Source organism: Sinocyclocheilus rhinocerous, unplaced genomic scaffold (assembly GCF_001515625.1).
Source record: "Sinocyclocheilus rhinocerous isolate Xijiao unplaced genomic scaffold, SAMN03320098_v1.1 scaffold1182, whole genome shotgun sequence".
Lineage (NCBI taxonomy): Eukaryota > Metazoa > Chordata > Actinopteri > Cypriniformes > Cyprinidae > Sinocyclocheilus > Sinocyclocheilus rhinocerous.
The window spans coordinates 1,174,723-1,198,866 of NW_015624203.1; the positions used below are offsets into that span (position 1 = coordinate 1,174,723).

Here is a 24,144-nt window from a genome sequence, read left to right on the forward strand (position 1 = left end):
TTTTTTTTGTGCACGTGAATTATTTCTCATGCATGTGAATTGGGTTACGCATGTGTGCATCGCGTCTTTTGCGTGAATTATTATTGAGATCATTCTGGCTCCATACTCACATGCTGTGACAGCTGCTTTCTGTCCGTGTGCTTCGATGTGTGCTCTCAGAAAACCGTATATCAGAAGTTTAAAACTCATATGGTTTAAAACGCATGATTTCAGCGCGATAAACATGATTATCAGAACCAAAACAGATGTTTTTAGCAGGTATGAGCTGTAATGGCGCAGCTCTATTCTGGAAAAAGGGGCGGGGAGCAGCAGCTCATTTGCATTTAAAGAGACAGGCCCGAAAAACAGCGTGTTTCTGCTTCCACTCAAAATAGGCATTTTCAAAATGATATAATAAATTATCTGTGGAGTATTTTGCGCTGAAATTTCATAGACACATTCTGCGGACACCAGATACTTATATTACATATTGTAAAAAGGGGCATAATATGTCTCCTTTAATAATTTATTTCAGCGCATTTAGCACCTGAATTTTGGGTAGTAAGAGAATAAAATGCAGGTTTTTGTGCTGAAATCCACTGATACACTGTGGTGTAGATGCACTTTCATAATTGGTTATGATCTGTTAGTAGTAACATCTCACCTTTGGTTTGTATGCCGTGAGCATGGACATCTCCACGTTCTGACCGCGTACCGGTTTGGGCTGGCGTGGGGCTGGTGGACGTGAGGCTTTCTGGTTGTTTCGACACACACAGATGAAGAAGAACAGCAGGGCGATGGCTAGCGGAATAGCAACGCTTGGTACCAGAATGTACAGGATCCCCATACTGCTGCTGCCATGCTTGGGCAAATCTGAGGACAATCAATAAACAAATATATAAACTAAAACCATATGATGATTCTGTTATGACAACAATTTGCAGTCAAGCTAAGGCAGTGCTCATTAAAAATATGTGTTTTGGAGTAAAATCTTTCACAGATTACCCAAGTTTGGCTAAGTTCAGAATCAAATACTAGCATACTGCATACTGAAAAAAGTACTGTACATTGCATACTAATTTTTAAAAGAGCATGCAAAACAGTTTAATAATGCAGTTGACCTTAGTACATGCACAGTTATCATTTCAAAAATATTTAGCATTTTTAACCAAATTTTGTGTACAAACATTTTAACTTTTTGCAGTCCAATGAAATAATCAATTAAAAAAAACAACAAAAAAAAACAAAGTAAAAAGTAAAATCGTAGCTCATGTTACTTTAAATCATATTTATTGTTCTCATCTCACTTGAAATGGGAGGTGCATTGCTTTGCTGTTATTGTAACTGTAAAACTGAAACTATATAAAAAATGTTTTTAGTAGTTAAAATTAAGCTGAAATTGTATATTATTAGAAAACATAAAAACTTAGAAAATTAGAAATGTTGGCTTTGCAACTAACTGTAATAAACACTGAAATAAAAGTTAATTAAAGCTATATTAAATACAGTATAAAAATGAAATCAAATTCAAAATCTTTAATAAATACTATAATAGTCTAGGCCTATAAATTATACTAATAGTGAAAAAATTAAGCTGAAATTATATATTATTAGAAAACATAAAAACTTAGAAAATTAGAAATGTTGGCTTTGCAACTAACTGTAATAAACACTGAAATAAAAGTTAATTAAAGCTATATTAAATACAGTATAAAAATGAAATCAAATTCAAAATCTTTAATAAATACTATAATAGTCTAGGCCTATAAATTATACTAATAGTGCATTTCATTGTGGGATACAGCATTTAGCAAATTCAATAGATCTTACCGGTATTCTGTGCGTAAAGAAAACTCACATAGCATGCGTACTGTATATTTTGGAAATAGTATGAGTGTAGTATGCTATTCTGAACATAGTCATATGTCAATATGAGTAGTGCATCTCACCACATGGAGGAATGTTGCAGAGCTCCATGCGCACACTCTCATCTAGGGTGAAGCACCAGGGAGCGTCGTGCTTGTTGCCGGGGTTGCGACAGTAGGAATGTCCCCCGTTGAGCTCTAGGTAACGCATGGCCAGGAAGGTGTGGCTGTGGGGATACTGCGAGTTCCACGGTTGACACTGACGACCAGATTTAGTCACGCTGACTGTCCCGCGGTAGTCTGAACCACTGTTGTTATAACATTTGTGGCCTAAAATGGAAGAGAAGAAGAGAATTGATTTAGTTTTTCAATAAAATAACATTTTGACAAGTCTTTTTTTAAATAATTACACAAAATACTTACTTTTATTTATGGTCTCAGCTATTGGAATGCCTATTCTCATGCAGTTGGCAGCCTCGGGACTGTCCGAAGAGGCCAGGTCTTCACAGTTGGGCAGTTTGAGGCGCTTGAGGATGAGGGGGTTGGAACGAGCAATGATGTACTCTGTCTTACACAGGTCATTCTCCAGAATCTCACACTCGTCCTTGCACAAGTCCCGCGGTTTGTCCATGCCAGAGCTGCGGTCACATGTCGGGAAGGCAAAGTGGCACAAGGACGGGATTGCAAACTGGGAGCAGCGATCTGACAGGTGATTGGAGGTGCCAATCATGGTGAACGCCGCTGGAAAAAAACAGAAACAAGCCTTTACACAGGGGTTTCCTCCAGATTTGAAAGCAAGAATAAGCCATTGTGGATTCCAACAAGCTACGTAACAATCTAGTGTATTCGAGGGAAATTATATCTTACACACAAACAAAAAAGAGACAAAGTTCTGGTGAATTGTTGTGATTTAGCAAGAAGCTGTGTACTTTCAAAAACAAATTGACTGCTCACTCTTGAGAGAGGAAACCACAGTGAATGCCTGTGTGATCTAAAATGGCTACAATTGTAAACTTCGTCACAGAAAACAAAAAACTATTCAAATTTAAAACTGAAGCCAGGCTTAGTCCAATCCATATGTATATGATACCAAGATTTAGCCTTAAAAAAACCTTTAAACTCTCTCAGATTACATAACTTTTCCCTTGAAAAAAGGAAGGTGGGCTGTACTATAGTAAAGAGATGATATCAAATTGTAATACCATGGCAGATATATAAAAAGATGGTCGTGAATAATTACTATATTCACATAGCTCAAAGAATACCATGATAAATGCTCATTTATGACCATCATAAATGTCCAAAACCACATTCTAGCGGGCAAAAGCTGTCTTATCTAAGGCTTCAAACTGATTTTATCAGCTATGTTTCGGTTTAAGTCTGTACAGTAGAGTTGTTTCGAAATGTCTTTTGTAAGGACTGAGGAGTGAATGTTTTTTTTAAAGGGCTACCTGTGATTTGGGTCTCAATCTCGCCCTGCATCTGCAGCGAGTCCACGAAGATACTCCTGTTTCCTATGAAGCGAGCACACGCAATCCCTCTATACGGCTGGCAGAATCCTTCCTCTTCAAAATCCTCTCTAAAAACAAAACAAACATGAAATGTGCATGTTAATTATAGAAAATTCAGTTAGCAGGCCTTAAAAACAGTGGTCAGCCCAGATTCCCCCTAATCTGGCTTTTATCACTTTTTTTGGCAGAGAGAATTCATGTACTGTTGTAATTTTAACACTAACACTAGAGGGGAGTAAGCACCACTGTATCACACAAATGCACACAGCTGCAACCCCACAGAACAAGCCTGGCATATTTAATCAGCCTATACAATACAAATCCAACATATGAAAAATACATTCAAATGGAATATAATACAGACCTGGATATATCATTTAAAGCATTCAACATATCATAAATAATAAAAAAGACGTTTTGTTCTGTGTCTGCATATCATACCCTGTAATTTAAACCATATGAACGGGTGGTTCTCGCAAAAGCGCATGTCATCCATATATACACTATGAGAAAAAAAGCAAAGACTGAGTCACTGCTGGACTCCAGTGATTTGCAGTGCGGTAAACCAAAACAATTTGACTTTATAATATGTAAGACAAAATGAGAGAAAAACAATGATCAGGCTATGAACAGTTCAAATAAACAGACAAAATTAGAAAAAATCAGAATCAATTAAAATGGTTGGGGGTGTTAATGAAAAGCAGGCATGTGAAAGGTCACAGGTCAAAGCAGTGTCAAACTTTAATCCAGATACTAGCACTCAATCTGGACATGTTTGGAATGGAATACTAATTTATTTACTGAATAGTCTACATTATATACTGTATACTGCACACTATTCTTTAAAAATACTCAAACTACAAGAATAAATTCTATGGTCTTTTATATTGTTATACAAATGTTTTAAACAATAGTACATTACATTTTTGCCACATAACTTCATGCTGCAGTAGTGATTAGCTATCAACTTGGAAATAAAATAGTTATTTTGCCTTTTTCAATTCAATTATGTCCATTTATTTGTAGCAGTTTTGTCTATATATACATACAACAGTGTTTAAAAGTTTGGGGTCTGTAAGAGTTTTTAAATGTTTTTTAAAAGAAGATTTTTAATATCATCAGTATGACGGAAAACGTTTGTGCTGCTTAATATTTTTGCAGAAACCTTGATGCATTTTTTTAGGATTCTTTGATAAAAAAAATGCATTTATTTAAAATTTAATTTTTTGTAACAATGTAAAAGTCTTTACTGTCACTTTAGATAAATTGAATGCATCCTTGCTGAATAAGAGTATTATTTTTTTTTTCGTACTGACCCCAAACTTTTGAACGGTACTGTATTTATTTAAATTATGCAATGGAATATATCAAAGTACCATGGCATTACAATCTGACACCATCCCCATGCTAACGCTACAGTTCTATTTTGTAAGGGTGAAACTTTGTCACCCTTGTTAAAATTTGTCCTGTCAAGTATTATGTAAAAACAGTTCAATCTAAACTTGAGTGTGCTCATTCAGGCCAGTACAAGAATCCAGCACAGTGACAGACACTGGAAAAAAGTTTCACAGCTCTCCAGCATGTGCGTCACAGGAGAATGCATTGGTAACTGTGGCCACCCACAGAAAGCTTAATGACAAGGAGGAACAGTTGTTGTGGAGAATTACAACCTATTTTTGCATATTTCATTTTTTTTCCAACTTTCTCTTCCGCTTACATTCTCTCCTGCTGTCTATATACATGAACACACTCAAGTTCATCAGTGCGTATGTGTTTCTTACGAAGCGTGTGGTTTGAATAAACAGAAGGAAGTCCAGGGCATTTCTTTACTCATCAGAGCCAACTGAAAATGAGTGATAATTAAAGAAAAAGTGTAAGCAAACTGTGTTAATTGACCTGTGACCAGTGTTGGGCAAGTTACTCTGAAAATGTAATCAAATGACTGATTACTGATTACTCCTTTTAAAAGTAATCACGTTACTGTTCTGATTACTTTATTTCAAAAGTAATTAGTAATTAGTTACATTACTAGTTACGTTACTTTTTTCTCCATGAAATTTATGAAATCCCAGCATACACGCTCCCGGTAAATATTTGTTATTAAAGCATCAACATTCACAGAACACTGTTATTTTTAACTAAAGCAAGCGGCGGCTGCATACATGGTTTGGCATAGCAGAATGCCAGCAAAGAGCGCTGCAATTATAATCTCTAAAAGACATCTCAGTTCATCGCAATCTCACAAATCTCTGTTATCCAGATACTAGCACTCAATCTGGACATGTTTGGAATGGAATACTAATTTATTTACTGAATAGTCTACATTATATACTGTATACTGCACACTATTCTTTAAAAATACTCAAACTAGAAGAATAAGTATTATTCTATGGTCTTTTATATTGTTATACAAATGTTTTAAACAATAGTACATTACATTTTTGCCACATAACTTCATGCTGCAGTAGTGATTAGCTATCAACTTGGAAATAAAATAGTTATTTTGCCTTTTTCAATTCAATTATGTCCATTTATTTGTAGCAGTTTTGTCTATATATACATACAACAGTGTTTAAAAGTTTGGGGTCTGTAAGAGTTTTTAAATGTTTTTTAAAAGAAGATTTTTAATATCATCAGTATGACGGAAAACGTTTGTGCTGCTTAATATTTTTGCAGAAACCTTGATGCATTTTTTTAGGATTCTTTGATAAAAAAAATGCATTTATTTAAAATTTAATTTTTTGTAACAATGTAAAAGTCTTTACTGTCACTTTAGATAAATTGAATGCATCCTTGCTGAATAAGAGTATTATTTTTTTTTTCGTACTGACCCCAAACTTTTGAACGGTACTGTATTTATTTAAATTATGCAATGGAATATATCAAAGTACCATGGCATTACAATCTGACACCATCCCCATGCTAACGCTACAGTTCTATTTTGTAAGGGTGAAACTTTGTCACCCTTGTTAAAATTTGTCCTGTCAAGTATTATGTAAAAACAGTTCAATCTAAACTTGAGTGTGCTCATTCAGGCCAGTACAAGAATCCAGCACAGTGACAGACACTGGAAAAAAGTTTCACAGCTCTCCAGCATGTGCGTCACAGGAGAATGCATTGGTAACTGTGGCCACCCACAGAAAGCTTAATGACAAGGAGGAACAGTTGTTGTGGAGAATTACAACCTATTTTTGCATATTTCATTTTTTTTCCAACTTTCTCTTCCGCTTACATTCTCTCCTGCTGTCTATATACATGAACACACTCAAGTTCATCAGTGCGTATGTGTTTCTTACGAAGCGTGTGGTTTGAATAAACAGAAGGAAGTCCAGGGCATTTCTTTACTCATCAGAGCCAACTGAAAATGAGTGATAATTAAAGAAAAAGTGTAAGCAAACTGTGTTAATTGACCTGTGACCAGTGTTGGGCAAGTTACTCTGAAAATGTAATCAAATGACTGATTACTGATTACGTTGCGTCGGGTCTCGCATGAGCAGGTCTCTAATCCACTGGCACTTGACTCGACAGTATGTGAGCTACATCCTTTTTACAATCTCTAGATTATAAAACACTGTAACGCGGCAGTAACGTATAGAGACCTCGGCTTGTAACTATACTCTAATTACTATTTTGAAAATTATAACGCGTTAAATTACCGCGGGATTGCAGTAACGCATCATTAAGTAATGCGTTACTGCCCAACACTGCCTGTGACAGTGATGTAACAAGAGGAAGAGAACAAGAGAAAGTTCTGCACACACAAAACATGACATGCTTTTCAACATGCTCTTCAGATCAAGCACATTTTGGAATTCCTGCAGGATGCTTGAAGTCTCCTGTTAAACCTATTGAGTCGAGACAGGAAGGAGTGAAGAGCCTAAAAATGCTCCCCTGTGCGCTGAGTAGCACAGAAATCAACCTGAGAGAGATGCACATTAAACATTACCAAGATTGATGTTTAATTCTTTCAGGGTGTCCTATTCTTGAGAGTGTGTAGCCAAAACCATCCACCAACAATTATACAAAGGGGCCCAAAATTGTGAGACCACAGATGACTCTTATTTTGTATTTTTTATTAGTTATTAATTCATTTATTAAACATAATGTACTAAATTGTATTTCAATCATGACAACTCTCGGAAGATTTTAGCATGGTGATGGATATTGGTCTTGGCGGAACAGATCTGCTACGCTGCTGCTGAATTGCTGCTGTTGTTGGTTATTGCTGTAGTTGTAGATTATTGCTGCTGCTGCAAGCAAGTACAGCAACTTGCTACTGCCAATGCATATGGCGATATGGTGCCATGAGTATTTAAGACATACTGCTGCTGCACAAATAGCATGGTTTCAGAGAAACTCTGAAAGCGTGCTGCACGAATCTAGTGAATGCTAGCCAGCCATATAAATGCAAGGCAGTAAGCTCATTGGCTGCACATGCAGCATGGACCAATCAGCTGTGCCAAGTCGTTTAACTCTCTGAATATCATCGGTTATGTTAACAACCCGTCGCCTGCGCCATCTAGAGTTTCATGACTGAACTATATATTTATTCAATTGTTTTTCATAAAGAAAGAATTAAACAAATTTTAAAGTTTTTTATTATTTGGAATTTCCCTTTTGTTTTATTGACTATATCTATACAAGTCCCTTTACACCACCTAAGAAAAAAAGGCATGCTTTAGAAAGCTCCACGTTTGTGTAAAACCTGATCGATCATGTTATCCAGTATGATAACATGAATTCCAAACAACAGGAGAAGATCTTTGCCTGTTGTCCTCTCAGCTATTTCACCATCAAACTCTGTTTGATGCATGTGAAGAGTGGTCAGCCAGATGCCCTAAAATTAATATCTTGGCCCAAACAAAGTTATGATTTACAAGATAGAGCTTTGTTAAGAAGCTGAGCTCATGAAGATACCAGTGCCGCATACTAACACGGTAAGGAGAATGGATTTGTGTCATCAGTGTTACTGCACATGCCCTGGAGTCTAATAAATGTATCAAGATAATCCCATCCGAAAACAATCCCCAATCTGCCTGGCCTGAAGCCTACTCCATCTTTTTAGCCACTCTCCCCCTCCTTCTCTATCCATTAAGGAGTCAAAAACACCTCCTAAAGAGGTTTCCTACACTTTTTAAAAAAAAAATCTTTTTTTCCATATGTTGCTCCGCTGAAAAATGAGTTAAACAGCAGAAAGGCTGATCAGTATGGACAGTGAGATACTCAGTTTGGAATGCAGAAATGTGATTTTGAAATAAGCAGATCTGACTGCTGACGACTGATTTTATAAACAGATATTTCCACTTAGTACATTATAAGATCAAGAGACTCACTGGCCTACATTAAGAAAACTAATTGTAGATAAGCTCACTGAAGGGCTCCCACGATCATGGAAAACATGTGATTTCCAGTTCTGGAAACATCATGGAAATTATTAAGATCTTAAAGTAGAGTAAAACTGGTCCACAAGTCAGCTTGATATCATCAGTCTGTCCACTGAGGGACTTTGGTACACTAGAAAAAAATGTAGACTACAAAGATTGGTTACTGACATACAAATGGAAATCGGGATTCATTTTTATGAAATGATTAAAAAAATAGAAAAAAGGACTGGAAAGATTGTAGAAAAGTAATAAAAATGCACTGAACCCTGTACTTCTCTACATACCATCAAGCACATTTATAATAAAATTATTAAAATAAACTTAAAAAAGGAATAATTTGCCCAAAAAAGAAAATTCACCTCAGGCCATCTAAGATGTAGATGAGTTTGTTTCTTCATCAGAACAGATTTGGAGAAATGTAGCATTATGTCATTTGCTCACCAGTGGATCTGCAGTCAAGGGGTACCGTTAGACTGAGAATTTTTAAAGTTAAAACGCCTTAATCATGGATTTGTTTCTTACAAACACGCAGCTTTTTGCTTCACAAGTCATAAATTGATGGACTGGAGTTGTGTGGATTGCTTGTGAATTACGGTGATGTTTGTAACAGCTGTTTGGACTCATTCTGACGGCACCCATTCACTGCAGACATGCAATGCTAAATCTGTTCTGATGAAGAAACAAACTCTTCTACATCTTGAATGCCCTGAGGGGGAAATAACATACTGCCCTCTATCTACTTGTATATGAGAAGCACACTATATTTTTGAAAGATTTATCCCTAAACATGAAAGGCTTGTTTTCCATGACTAAAGGATCCTTCCTAAACTCTGGTGTTAGATCACCTCTCTTTAATATTTTATGCACCTCTGGAGTTTATAACACTCAATATTTTCATCCCAAATACTTTGTGTACCATGATAGCAATGATGGTGTTTGAATCTCACTTCTCAGTGACTGTGAGCATGCACTATGAATGTTAATGTCCATATTATCGGTGCTGTTTTGATGAAGCACTTTCCAAAACATCTTAACTTTGTTGTTACTATAAGTATGAGGGCATTCCAGAGTAGAGTTTGTGAAGACGGGCAATCTGCCTGAATCTGCTATGTATCTACACACACAATCTTTGAGGTTTTTGAGACTGTTCTGTATGCCAGATGTAAGACACATAAAATCTTGTATAATGAGGACTAGACTTAAGACCTTGAGAAGGATTTTTGAAAAAGAGAAGATACAATTCACAGTCAGGTTTACTCCTCAGCTAACGTTTGACCCGGGTCAATGGCAGTATATTGAACAATGGGGGGTATATGGGTAACAGTGGACTGGTTTTATACAGTGGGGTCTGTGGTCTGTGACTGCACCTCAGGAGGAAGGGAAAGACAGCCACTGAGGGACTCTCATTAGGAGCCGTGAACAAAAAGAGGAAAGAGTCCTCAGGTTACACTACCACAATAGCAGCCTCTATTACAGAAGCAAAGGACACAGCCCTGTGAGCCCTGAGATCTCCCAGAAAGAGAGAAATGGGGCATGCATACTATAGTCAACGAATAGACACATGATCTGAGCAGAGGTTAAAAAAATCATAATGCTTGTCTTTTTGTCAAAGTATTATTGTAAAGAAACCAGTCATATGAAATTCATGTAAGTTGACAAAAATGCCTGTTTTCAATAATAATAATAATTGTATTAATGTTAATATTTGTAAACTTAAAAACTTGAACTTGAAACTTTATAATAATATTATTGACATTATTATTTATTTAACAATTGATTATTAAATTATCTTATTATTTAATGTGTATTAATTAACAATAAGAGAAAAGGAGCAAACTACTCAAAACAATTACTTAAAAACATGTTAATTTACAATAATATTAATATAACAACAACAATAATTATCCTTATACACTTGTTTAATAGTATGTGCACAAATAAATGACATATTAGTTTTTTCATATCAAAATGCATCAAAATTAGCACCAAGAACCATGAAATGTCACTGGTATTTTCTTGGTATCCTGACAGCTCCACATCCATCAACATCTGACAAAAGCCTGATTAAATGTGCAATTAAATCTATGACATATACTTTAGGAACCCAAAAGATTATCCACCCCTTCTCTTCCCCCCACACTCCATCTGACCACATCACATCCCCTGAGAGCAGTGCTAAGCCTCAGGCTCCAGTTTCTCAATTTAAAGGTCCATGTCCACTGGGCAATGGCTCTCGCTGAAACAAATAATCTGGAGATTGGCTGTACAGGTGTATTATAACCCCCACAGATGATTTGCTTATACAATGTGCAGTTAAGTGATTTGCTAAACAAAAGAGGGCAGAAAGGTCAAGCTGTTAGGAGCCCATTAGGACAAGAGGTGACAACGTACATGGAGAAAAATAGTCCATGTTTGTTTTTCTATTCACTGAACCACAATGTGTACTGATCATTCAATAACAAACAGAACTGACCAGCGGAGGTGTCACAAAACAAGCGATTAGGCGGAGTAAACAAAGAGTGAATTGTGCCAGCTGATAGAGCTGTTTATTTGCACATGCTTGTCTGCGTTGTGTCAGCATCTGAAACACTAAAGGAATCATGCTAACTAGGTAACGGTGCAAACACACCCACAAAATTAGTAAGCAGTTTGCATGCCGTAGTTCTCCATCTTGTACTGCTTTTGAGAACTTGGCTGTGATGAATATAGCAGGCTACCACAATATTGATCAAAATTAATGTTGTTCTCCTTCCTGTAATGAATGACTTCTGTCATGATCAATATAAAAATTGCAAACAAGCATCTCTCGTAAATAAAATTCTTTTTACAACATTATTTCTATGGGTGATAACAGCTCAACTATTAATTTACAAAAAAAAATAATATATTAAATTAAATGTAAAAATTAAATTACATTTACACAAAGACTTTAATTAAAGGAATAGTTCACCCCAAAATAAAACTTAATAAAACTGAAAATGTACTTACCCATAGGCCATCCCAGATGTAATGAGTTTGTTTCTTCATCAGAATAGATTTGCAGAAATGTAGCATTACATCACTTGCTCACCAATGGATCATCTGCAGTGAATGGGTGCCATCAAACAGCTGATTAAAAACATCACAATAATCCACAAGACTCTTGTTTATCAATTAACGACTTGTGAAGTGAAAAGCTGCCGTTTGCAATAAATCCATCATTACGGCATTTTAACTTTAAACCGTCACTTCTGGCCAAAATATCAGTCCATAATCCATAATAACCAGTGAAAAACTCTATCCCCTGTTGTCCTCTCACATCAAAACCCACCAACATACTTGTCCACAACTGTTTTGGACTGTTTTTGCTTGTAAGCAGTGCTTGATCTGTGCATATTTCTCTCCTGATTCAGACGAGATGTCTTTTTCATTGGAGAAAGCAATAGGATATAGGGGACTTGAATTTTAGCTGGAAGCAACTGGTTTGAAGTTCAAAACTTCTAATGATGATTTGTTTATCATACAAAATATGCTGTTTTTTTTGCATCACAAGACATTAACTGATGGACTAAAGTCATGCTTTTATTAGCTGTTTGGACTCTCATTCTGACGGCACCCATTCACTGCTGATGATCCATTGGTGAGCAAGTGTTGTAATGCTAAATTTCTCCAGATCTGTTCCGGTGAAGAAGCAAACACATCTACATCTTAGATGGCCTGAGGTTGAGTAAATTTTCAGCAAATTTTCATTTTTGGGTGAACTATTCCTTTAAATTACATTAAGTTATGGTACTATTCAAATGCTTAAATGGTTAATCTGTGGTGCTTAGTGAATAAGACAGTTTTTTTTTGCTGAATACTAAGGTGGCACAACTCTGATTTCACATTCAGTGTGTGTGTGTGTGTGTGTTTGAATAGATGTGGGTGTGTAACTGCTTGTGTGAAAGTTATAAAACTGAATCCTGACACCATTGTTATTTACTTCATGTTATTGCGCGCTATGTGAATCTACATTTGTCTGCCGAAAAAGCGCCTGAAGTTCATGCTGTAATCAGTGCTGGCTCAAAGAATTGGCACAGCACCACTAAACTGACAACATGACTCATATAATCACTAAGCAGAGTAAAGAACAAACTTTATCCAAGAAAGCTTCTCCACCATGTTTTGATATGTGTTTGCGATTTGTCACACCTTATGATTTACAAAGCCAAAGTGTATAGATCATAATGCAAGCATGGCTGTTTAAATGACAAGAACATGCATGCTTAACACAGCCAGTGTGTAATCATAGAGAGTGGGGAACCTTGAGTAATTATGCATTACTCAACTTATTTCCAGGTGTAGGTAAACATAGGGACTCCATGTAAGCCGGGGAATATCAATAAATAGGCTCACTGTACACAACTGTCTCTGCTTTCCTTAAGCATGACCTATTTATCTCTGTCCATATCAACAGAACAAATCATTATACATTATATATATCATTAAACTATCTTCACTAAGACATTACTTCATAACTTCAGCATATCCAAAGCTGTAAAACGCATTAAAACAGAAAAGAACTTGCGCTGCAGGTAAGGGGTTATCCATTTGAGAGGGGCCCAGGGGAATAAAGTTCATGCTCTCCCAATAAAAGCAAATTTACTGGCCCCAAATCCCTCTATAAGTAATGGGAATAAGACATAACTCATTCCCTTACTGAAAAGAAGAGAGAAAGAGAAAACGTTTCTGAGCTTTCATTCATATTTACAGTTGTGTATCCAAACGTGTGACCGCTGTAGCTCAAATGGAAAAAAAACAGAAGGCTTTGGCTGCCAGACTTTGTTCATGGAAAAACTTGAGGAGAGGGTGCAGGGCAGAGAGTTAATAGAAAAAGGAAAGGCAGAAGACTGCGAGAGAGAGAGAGAGAGAGAGAGAGAGAGCGAGAGACTGGGGATACTCTGAATATATAATATAAAGTATAAAATACCATTAAGTACTAGTTAAAAATTTATATACCATTAAAGTGTCTATTACATGATAGGATGAATGATATTTAGAAGGTTAAGAAAATGACATCATAAATAGAGGGAGACAACATGAAAAAACCTATATTTGTATTTTTTGATTATAAGCATTTTTTTTTTTTACTTTTGAGAGGTCTTAAAATTATTAACACACTCACACACACACACATACACACACACACACATGTCTGGTTTGCTATCCTTGTGGGGACTCTCCATAGGCGTAATGGTTTTTCTACTGTACAGACCGTATATTCTATTGCCCTACACCAACCCTACACCTAAACCTACCCCTCACAGGAAACTTTATGCATTTTTAGATTTTCAAAAAACTTCATTCTGTGTGATTTATTAGCTTGTTTACCCGTGGGGACCTCAATTTAGGTCCCCACCGTGACACGAGTCCCCATGAGTCTGTGTGTATTCAGGTTTAAGTCCCCACCAGAATAGAAAAACAGGTACACACATCACACACACACACACACACACACACACAGTTATATTTATATATCATAAATCCAAAAAACAAACTCCAAATTATACTTTTGTAAGTTGTGAGAATTTATAGAATTGTTTAGAACCAACCTTCACGTATCCTTGCTGTGGTTAACTGAAATGAGAATATTTTTGTCTGTGATGACCTAATATCAGCTGGCATATATTAATGGACCATTAAAATAAAGGTAAACAGGCTGTCTATGGCAGGGCGGTGTGGTCTGCTGATGTAATTGAGTGGTAGATGTTAATATGGTGTCATATGGGGTGCTGGGGCGGTATGCTGACCCGCACTGCTTGCACCGAGACTGGAAAAGAAGTTTTGACAAAAGGTCAGGCTCAAGTTTCAGACTGCACCTCCACCACAGAGCATACCAGGTCAAAGGTCATATACCAAGAGACTCATATTAAAGCTCCAATCTTCAGTCAATCAACACTTAGTTAAAAGAACTCCATAAGCTAGAGATTTAGATCTTGACCGAACCTGTACCTGCTCACATGGTGAGCTAGTTTTCTGCAGTTAATATAACCAATTTTGAAGCTACAAAAACAAGTGCACATCCTAGTCATATTTTTGGACTGTAATTGTTATTTATATAAGCCATATAAAAATATCTAAATAAAAAATGAAATGAGTACTTGAAAGTTAAAATCATCGTGTGATATAAAGTCAAAATGGTTAGATATAAAAATCACAATTGAATATTGAAAAATATAAAGTCATCATTACAAGTAATAAAGTCGCAATTATGAAAAATAAAGACATAATGCCCCCCCCACCCACTTTTTAACTCTAAGGTGGAAAACTGGCTTCCATAGATATATAGTGACCAGTTCTAAGGGTAATGTGTCCCATTAGATTAAAAATGTCTGTGAGGAAAAGAAAAAAAAAAAACATGAAGGACTACGAACTTGCAATAAATCTGAGCTGCTTTTACAAGTCCTGTAACTCAATGTGCCAACTCAAAACGCTATACAAACAGCTGCTACTTACTTTCATAACTTTACAATTAAATTATCGTCCATAACAACACACCACAGTGACATGGTTCTGAATGACCAAATATCTCTTCAAAAGCTTTAAGAATCAAATATATAGCATCAAGACAGAATGGCAGAACCTAAACATCAATCAAAGAATACAGAGCAGAAGTTATGAGAGCCCTTTGTGAAATCCTTGTTGAAATGGAGGGCTTTTTAAAACTGAAGCACTTGAATAGCTTTCAGAAGTATTATTGTAGTGGTTACTCAAAATCAGTGCAGGGCCCCATTAGGATGTGCTCCTTCAGACAATGCTGAGGCTTCTGGGATATCTCCAGCTCCCGTACCCCAATAGCCCAGCCTTGAGCGAACGATGGTCTGGACTTTGTTAAGAACAGTACGATCCACCATTCAGCAGGCCAGTTCAAACAGCAATTGTAAAAAAAAAACTGAGTATCTCCTTTTTAAATTTAATTTTATTTGAGAAAAAGTTTCCCTTTCAAACAGCCAGGAAAACTTTAACAAACTTGACAAGCCAGTGACAGTAGTATTCATCTTTTCAAACAGGAAAAGGGGGATGTTATAAACAACCTTGAAGAAGTGTGGGGCCTTATATGACTCAAGTGCCTACTATTAAAGAATTCTGCTGACGTTTCATGGGAGGCCAGCAGCACAACTGCATTGTGACCATTAAGCTGTCTCTTCATCCTAAAATCACAGTAAAGAAATCCTGTCTATTTACAGTACATTCATGATATTTTGATAAGGGTAACCTTAGCAGCTCCTCCAGCATGATTAATGTCCATAACTTTCAACTGAAAGCAGCTCATTCTGAAAGAGGCTAGTGATGGCAGACAGACATATAGCTAAAAATGAGAATCAAAAATGTTAACTGTAGGGGGTTTTCATTTTCAAGACCTGCAACTGAAAAACTCCCAGCGTATTCAAACTGCGTATTGTCATGGCATGTGTGGGGAGAGAGGGCACAACAAGGCAAGGTAACAATTTCAGCACATTTAATGAATTTCGCATACAGGGATACACACAACCATTAAGTATTGACAAGACCGAACAAAGGATGAGGAATACAGAGGGCTCTATATAGACAGGGTAATCAACTCATAGGCAAAACAGGTGTGCAAATTAACTAATTAAGGACAGGAACACAAGGAAAACTGGGTCACAAGACTAAGGCCATGTCCACACGTACAGTTTTTCCTTCTTCCGTTTAAAAAAAAATCTCCATCCACATGAAAACGCAAACGCATGCTATGAAGCACTGTCAAGAGCATGCCAAGCCAACAGGTGGCAATATAATCTCAACCGTAAAGCCATATTGGCCAATCAGAAGCCTGAAAAAGTTTTCGCTGTCTACATGATAACACTGCAACTGGAGTTTTTGAAAATCTTCACCCTGGCAGGAGTTTTCAAAAATGTTCGGTTTCAGTGACCTGGTGCTGCGTTTGCGTGTGGACGAACGGCCAAACTGCGTAGAAAAAGCTGCGGTTTTGAAAATAACCATGTTCGTGTGGACGTGGACAGGGCCTAAAACAGAACTAAACTGGGACACGGATTTTATAACAACTGTGAGATAAAAATAAAACAGGTAATTGGGAGACAAAGTTGAAAATAAGAAATTAAGTCACAGTTGTGAGGTGTAAAGTCGAAATTACGAGAAATACAGTTCAAGTACGAAAAAAAGTCACAAATATTGATTTTTTTTTTGCATTTGTGAGATATCCAGTCACAATTATGAGATAACAGTTGTCATAATATAGTTGACATAATGTAGCAATTATGCAAAAAAGAAAAAAATGCAATTGTGAGATATCAAGTTGCAATTACGAGAATTAAAGTAGCAATTACAAGAAATGTAGTAGCAACTGTGAGATACAAAGTCACAATTTAGAAATACTAAGTCAGAATAACAAGAAATAAGGCAAGATTTGATCAGAGGTGACACTAGAGTTGAAAAGATTGAGAACTGCCATTCTAAGAAATTCTAGAAGGGACATCTAAAACAAAGCTAATATTTGAATAAAACATAACTGAGTATGCCAGTAAATCCTGAGCTATGAAAGAGCAACCAGCAATGATCAATCCATTTTTTTGTGGGATGTTTCAAGGAAGAACCGAAAGTATTGGTTGAGTCATTTGTCTCCCTTAAACGTTTTTTCTTGTCTATTAAATTTTTCCAACTGTGCTTCTCAAAAACACAGCAGCATCAACAGCATCAGCAAGCGATACAGTGAGTGAAAGAGGTGTGATGCTGCGACCTCTCTCCCCTACAGGATGGCTGACATTTGGGCCAGAACAACACTGACCATTGTTTCTTCTTTCAAGGTCCATGCCCATTCCTCATCTATGGTGTTCGATTACCTCCTTTCAAGGTGGTCCTCATAAAAAAGGCAATGTTAAAAGTGAGGGGCAGTGAAAAGCGGGAAGAAAACATATTGCATTTATTAAAAAGTCTATGAATAAGGTCTTCAGTGTGAGTAATCATGATGTGTAGCTGTGGTGATCATCTGAGACGTGCTAGACACAACAGGGGACTGTATGCAGACATTGCCCCTACCCGCTGTTTTGAGACCAGCCCACCTTATTCAAGCCCTTCCGTTTGCAGAAGATAAAGCAGAGTTAACCTCACATCATTGAATCAAAGCCAAATCCGCCCTCATCAAACAAACAACCTCCCGTGTCTTAAAGGGCTCATGGGACTCCATTATGGTCAAACTCCTAAAGGGACAGTTCAGTCAAAATGGAAAATTCTGTCACCATTCACACATTATCATTCTATTCAAGACCTGTACGACTTTCTTATTTCTGTGGAACATGAAAGAAGATATTGAATGCAAGTCACTGTGGTCCAACAACTTAAAGTCGCAATTTTAAGATATGAAGTCACAATTACAAAAAAAAGAAGCATATATAACATATGTAATCACAGTTATGAGAAATAGTCACAATTTAAATGCACAGATAAGTTGCAATTACGAAAAAAAAGTTAAAGTTGTGAGATTTAAAGTTGCAATTACAAAAATAATAATAATAATTAAAAAAAAATAAAAAAATATGCAGCATATGTGAGATATGAAGTCACAATTATAAATTGCACAATAAGATAAATTGTATTTATGGAAAAATTAAGTCAAAATTGTGAGACAAAGTTGCAGTTACAGAAATATTAAGTTGCTTTTGTGAGATTTAAAGTCTCAATTATGAGAAAAAGTCACGACTGTAAAATATAAAGGTGCAATTATGTAAAAATTATGTCGCAAATTCCAAGAAATAGTCGCAAGTTGCAAATATGAGAAATAAAGTCACAATTGTAAGATATAAAGGTGCAATTATGTAAATATTAAGTTAAAATTACAATAAATAAAGTAGCATTTCTTAGATATGAAGTCGCAAATATGAGAAATAAAGTTACAATTGTAAGATATAATGTCGTAATCAGAAGTAATAATTTTGCATTTGTGCTACATAAAGTTGTACATATGAGAAAAAAGTCACAATTGTGAGTGAGGTATATTTCAACAGGTTATAATATTCTGAATTTTTCACAACAAATTTTCCAAGAACTAAACCACAACAGTTTTCAAAATGGTAAAACAGACACCTTTCTTATTTCTCAGAATGTACAAAAACAAGCTGCCATACTGGTAGACTGTTAATCTATGAATGTGTCACCTCATTCTGTCCTTTTCGTGCCTCATCCCTTTAACCCTGCCTATTCATTGACCTTTTGATCTTCAGACATCAATACCCCTCCCCACTTGCTCTCAAATTTCCTCTTTTCCCCACTACAAGCTTAAGACCAGCTGTGGCCAGCTCAGATCTCAGTCTATGAATTGTCACCAGGCCTGCAAACACACCTCTGCTCTGGAGTTCATTAAAGGAAGAGTTTCATTAGAGTCCCAGCCACAACACATCACCAGGAACACTCTCTCCCCACACTCTTTACCAGGTACCTCTCACCAAGATGAGACTGACACTTTGATACTTCTCCGGAAAGAAAGGAAGCAAAAAAAGGAGAAAGAGCGTAAAGAAAAACAGACAGCATACTGACCCCTTTCCTCTTGATGGAAGCTGACATGACGACTTTCTTTGATGATGACAGTAATGATTACCAACAGGCCAACATAAAGCTCAAAGGGATCTCTGTGCACCTCAGCGCAATGACGGCAGCCAGTCCAAAATGAGCCGTGTTTTCGTCTGTGTACGAGACTTAGAGGCACACAGACGGGACTTTGTGGACTTTAATCAATATTAATGTGATTTGGAGCATGGCCAGTCACGTTAAACGGTCAGGGGTTCAGACTTTGATTTGGATGGAGACTATCCACAAAGCTTAGAAATGAAATCTGCACCACTTTGAGATTTGCATCAGTACTGTAAATAAAAACCACGTGATTGTTTACTTCTAGCAGTGGGTCAACTTGCTACATAATATGAGAAGATGCCAGTGAGGGCAAAAACGACTTACTAAATTTCCACAGCACTACATTGAAAGAATTACTAGGATCAAAAAAACAAAAAACAAACAAAAAATATGCTTTCTTAAATCTACGCTCCAATGCTAAGTGACTATATGGAAATATGGTAATATTAAAAGAGAAACATGAAGGCAGCGTAATAATGTACTGTCTGTAATCTGAGTGCGTTGAAACAGAAACATGTGGTGAACCCCGTTGTACATTTTAGCACAAACAGGTGCTGCCTGATTTAATGAAGTTAGACATAAAAATACTACAGTTCCTATATAGCCTTAAACAAGACACATGCAAGCATTATGGACAATATCTTCATTTGTCTTTGCGAACCTAGAACTGACCTGCTGAAGTTTCTGCAATGCTCACTGTAAAACTATAAATCAGAAATGTTCAGAATAGTCTTTAATTACCACACATAAGAGTACTTCCTGATACACATCTGAAATTTTACTACTAGAATTGCAATGTAGATTTCATTGGAATTTTTCATTGTAAATCTCAATTGATCTCAATTCCAATATAAAACTTTCATTTGAGACAACAGTGACAGTAAAATAAATCATAATGAAAATGCAATGCATTGATTACATAATTGAATGGTTTATAACTTTTATAATATTTAAATAATATAACATTTAATTTAATGATTACATTATAAAATTATAAATTATATAAAACAGTAAAACTGTGAAATATTATTACATTTTAATATAACTGTTTTCTATTTTAATATTTTTTAAAATGTAGTTGATTTCTGTGATGGCAAAGCTGAATTCCCAGTAGCCATTATACTTATCGCATTATCCTTCAGAAATTAATCTAATATGCTGATTTGTTGCTCAAGAAACATTTCTTATCATTAGTGTGCTGCTTAATATTTTTGTGGATGCTGTGATACAGACTTTTCAGGATGTTTTGATGAATTGAAGTCACAAAAGAACAGCATTTATTTGAAATAGAAAATATCACTTGAAATAGAAAATGTCACTTTTGATTAATTCATCCTTGTTGAAAAAAATTATACATTTTAAACCCAGATCCCTAATCTACTTCCAGCATGGACACATTGCTTCTGAATTGTTCCAGAACATTGCAAAACAAATGTACTGAACTGTAACACAATTTAGTAACAAATGATAATCAAATCCTATTATTTACATCCCTATCCAAATACACTCATTAAAATACGCAAAATGTGACCTGTGAGACTTCACAAGCAAATATACAGTAGGTTGGAAATGTTACACTTAAATCGCAGTAAGTGAAGCCCCGTGAAGTCTTCTTGAAGACAAGAAGAACATGCATTCATTTTTGTGCAGGTCTCCATCATCCACTCTCACATAAAATGGAAACACTTTAGGCAGTAAACTCTTGAAGGAGCAAATCATTATTTGCCTATGCATAGTTTTTTCCCCTTTTGCTCTGCTATATTTAATGACAGATAATGGAGGATTTTAGATGGGGTACAGCACAGAGGAAAGGAAAATGGACTTACGGTGAAGGCCTTCCAGGCAGAGGGGTGGGAGCCGGATCTGGAAGAAAGAGGGAGTAGAGATTTTTAACAACATGCTAGGCACAAATCGGCCCAAAAGAAGCACAACAATTTTCCGAATTATACTGCTACTTAGATTCTTCTACAAAGAAAGACTGTATAATCAGCATTTTCTGTTCATACAACTAAAGTCAATAGTAGGGATGCACCGAATGTTCGGCAACCGAAATTATTCGGCCGAAAATAGCAAAAAAAAATCTCTCTCGGTGTTCGACCTGCAGAATGAAACTGCAGAATATTATATTTTCTAATGCACACACGAATTGCATGTATTCTGACAGCGCTGCTTGAGCTCACGGCGCCAGGGTTCAAAGTCCAAAGCGCGAGGAAAATCTGCGTTGAAACGGTGTTACTTGTCAGTTGCTCAGTAACATTTTTGTGAATTTTTTTAAAGGCATGTTATAAATCTGCATGCAGTTGTCAACAAAAAGAAGCACTGAGATCTTCCTGCGGGTTTCGGCCAAAATAAAAGCCGAGAAAAAGCAACAACTCCATCAACATTCATAAATGATAGTATTGTAATTTTACTGTTGTTCTGTAAAATAAAACTTAAAAAAATTAAACAATAATAATGATAATAATAATTACCCTATACAACAGCTCTATTAATACATTTATAACATTCACACATAGTGTTCAAATTGGGATCTGTAATATATTTGAAAAAATGGCAAAATAGGCCTACATGGGGGAAAAAATGTGATAAACCGTGTTCAGTATTCGGCCTTCGGCCCAGTGTTTCATTTTGTTCGGCTTCGGCCACGAATTTTCATTCCGGTGCATCCCTAGTCAATGGGGTCCAAACAATACCCACAAAAAACACAAGGTGTGTCCAAAATCGCATACTGAGTAGGTACTACATTTGATGAGGAACGAACGTCATAACCAGTAAACAGTATGTTTTATATAGCGTAAATGTATGTAGTGTGAATGAAATTTGGACATATTACATCCTTCGGCTTTGTTATGTGAAAAAATGAATAGGCCTACATGGGGGAAAAAATGTGATATACCGTGTTCAGTATTCGGCCTTCGGCCCAGTGTTTCATTTTGTTCGGCTTCGGCCACGAATTTTCATTCCGGTGCATCCCTAGTCAATGGGGTCCAAACAATACCCACAAAAAACACAAGGTGTGTCCAAAATCGCATACTGAGTAGGTACTACATTTGATGAGGAACGAACGTCATAACCAGTAAACAGTATGTTTTATATAGCGTAAATGTATGTAGTGTGAATGAAATTTGGACATATTACATCCTTCGGCTTTGTTATGTGACTTACGGCCTCATGAGATAGTAAAGTGTCCATTGGATGCACACTTCGGAATCTGTACCTACTGTTTATGTTATGAATACTACAAATTTGGAAATGCTACTCATTTCTCATACTATTTATCGCCCTACTATATAGTAGGGAAGTAGGCATAATCAGACTCAGGGACAGAGATATTTTCCAAAATATGCTCTTTTATGTCTCACAGAAGAAAGAAAGTCATACAGGTTTGTAACGACTTGAGAGTGAGTAAATGGTGATAATCTGCATTTCTGGGTAAAAGGGACTATCTTTCCCTTTAAGACTGGTTAACAGCAACAGGGTTAACACAATGTTGGAATTTGGTTTGCTGGCATTTGTTGCATTTGTTTTTCCAAAGTAATTTTAGGAGAAACATCTGAGACAAAGTCGATACTTTAAAAAAATCATAACTGAGAATCGCCTAATGTTTCCGCAGCTAGCAAAGATGACCCTCTGAGATGGGATGTGTTTAAACACACAGACCTGAAGTTTTTCTGCAATGCGTCAGTCAGTCACCTGATTATGAAATCATCAAGATATTGTTAAATTCCTAAAACACTCACCAAACTTGACAAACAGGATTCCTGTGGTAGATACTGTGCCATAGGTGTTGGTAGCCACACACTGAAAGTAGCCGGTGTCTGTGGTGTCCAGGTTTCGGATTCTCAGGCGGGAGCCGTACAAAGTGGGCCTGTAAGAGACACGCCGCGGTTCCTGGACCACAGGGGCATCGTTTTTAAGCCAGCGGACTGTGGGTGGTGGATTCCCTGAAACGTGGCAATGTAACTCAGCTGTCTGTCCGAGGGAGGTAGTGATGTTATTCATTGGAGCATCCAGCCTGAGAAAGAGATCTGAAAGGACAAGACAGAAAAGTTATTGAAAACGTAGATTGTAGCTAGCTCACTCAAGTTACCCAAAGGGACTAGTGTTGAAAAAAAGTCAACAGTAAGAGGCGGAGCAATAAAGACAGAACTAATCCTTTAAACCGCCATTATTTGACATGCAGTAAGTCAAACGTTTTTTTTCCGAGAGGGTTTTCTTAGTGTTTGAGTGTATTTGTAAGTATACAGTGCCTTGCGAAAATATTCATACCCCTTCATTTTTTTCACATTTTGTTAAGTTGCTGCCTTATGCTAAACTGCTCTAAATTACTTTTTTTCCCACACCAATCTACACTCCATACACCATAATGGTAAAGCAAAAAACAGGTTTTTAACATCTTTGCAAATTTATTAAAAATAAAAAACTTAAATGATTCCATTGCATAAGTATTCATACCCTGGGACAGTTGAAATTTAGCTCAGGAGAATTCAAATGGCTTGTAGATGTTACTACACTTCCAGTGAAGTTAACCTGTGGCAAATTCAATTGAATTGCCAAACTGAGCAATTGATGGAAAAGGGTCTTGGTTAGAGTGGTGTCCAAGACCATGATGGTCACTCTAGTTGAGTTCCATGATCATATATACAGATGGGAGAAATCTAGAGAAGGACAAATATCACTGCAACACTCCACCGATCTGGGCTTTATGTCGGAGTGGCCAGACTCAATCTTCTCCTCAGTGAAGACACATGAAAACACACTTGGATTTTGCATAAACACACC

The 24,144-nt window shown here is 36.5% G+C and overlaps 1 protein-coding gene across 1 annotated transcript in view; it reads right to left on the reverse strand.

Moving 5' to 3' along the window:
- LOC107739155 (inactive tyrosine-protein kinase transmembrane receptor ROR1-like) overlaps positions 1-24,144 on the reverse strand; it is a 132,204-nt gene that overhangs the window by 4,574 nt on the left and 103,486 nt on the right. Inside the window, 6 exon segments of the mRNA XM_016551169.1 lie at positions 644-852; positions 1,929-2,174; positions 2,268-2,585; positions 3,296-3,423; positions 21,189-21,225; positions 23,103-23,390. Of these exon segments, the coding sequence (XP_016406655.1) occupies positions 644-852; positions 1,929-2,174; positions 2,268-2,585; positions 3,296-3,423; positions 21,189-21,225; positions 23,103-23,390 (1,226 nt within the window).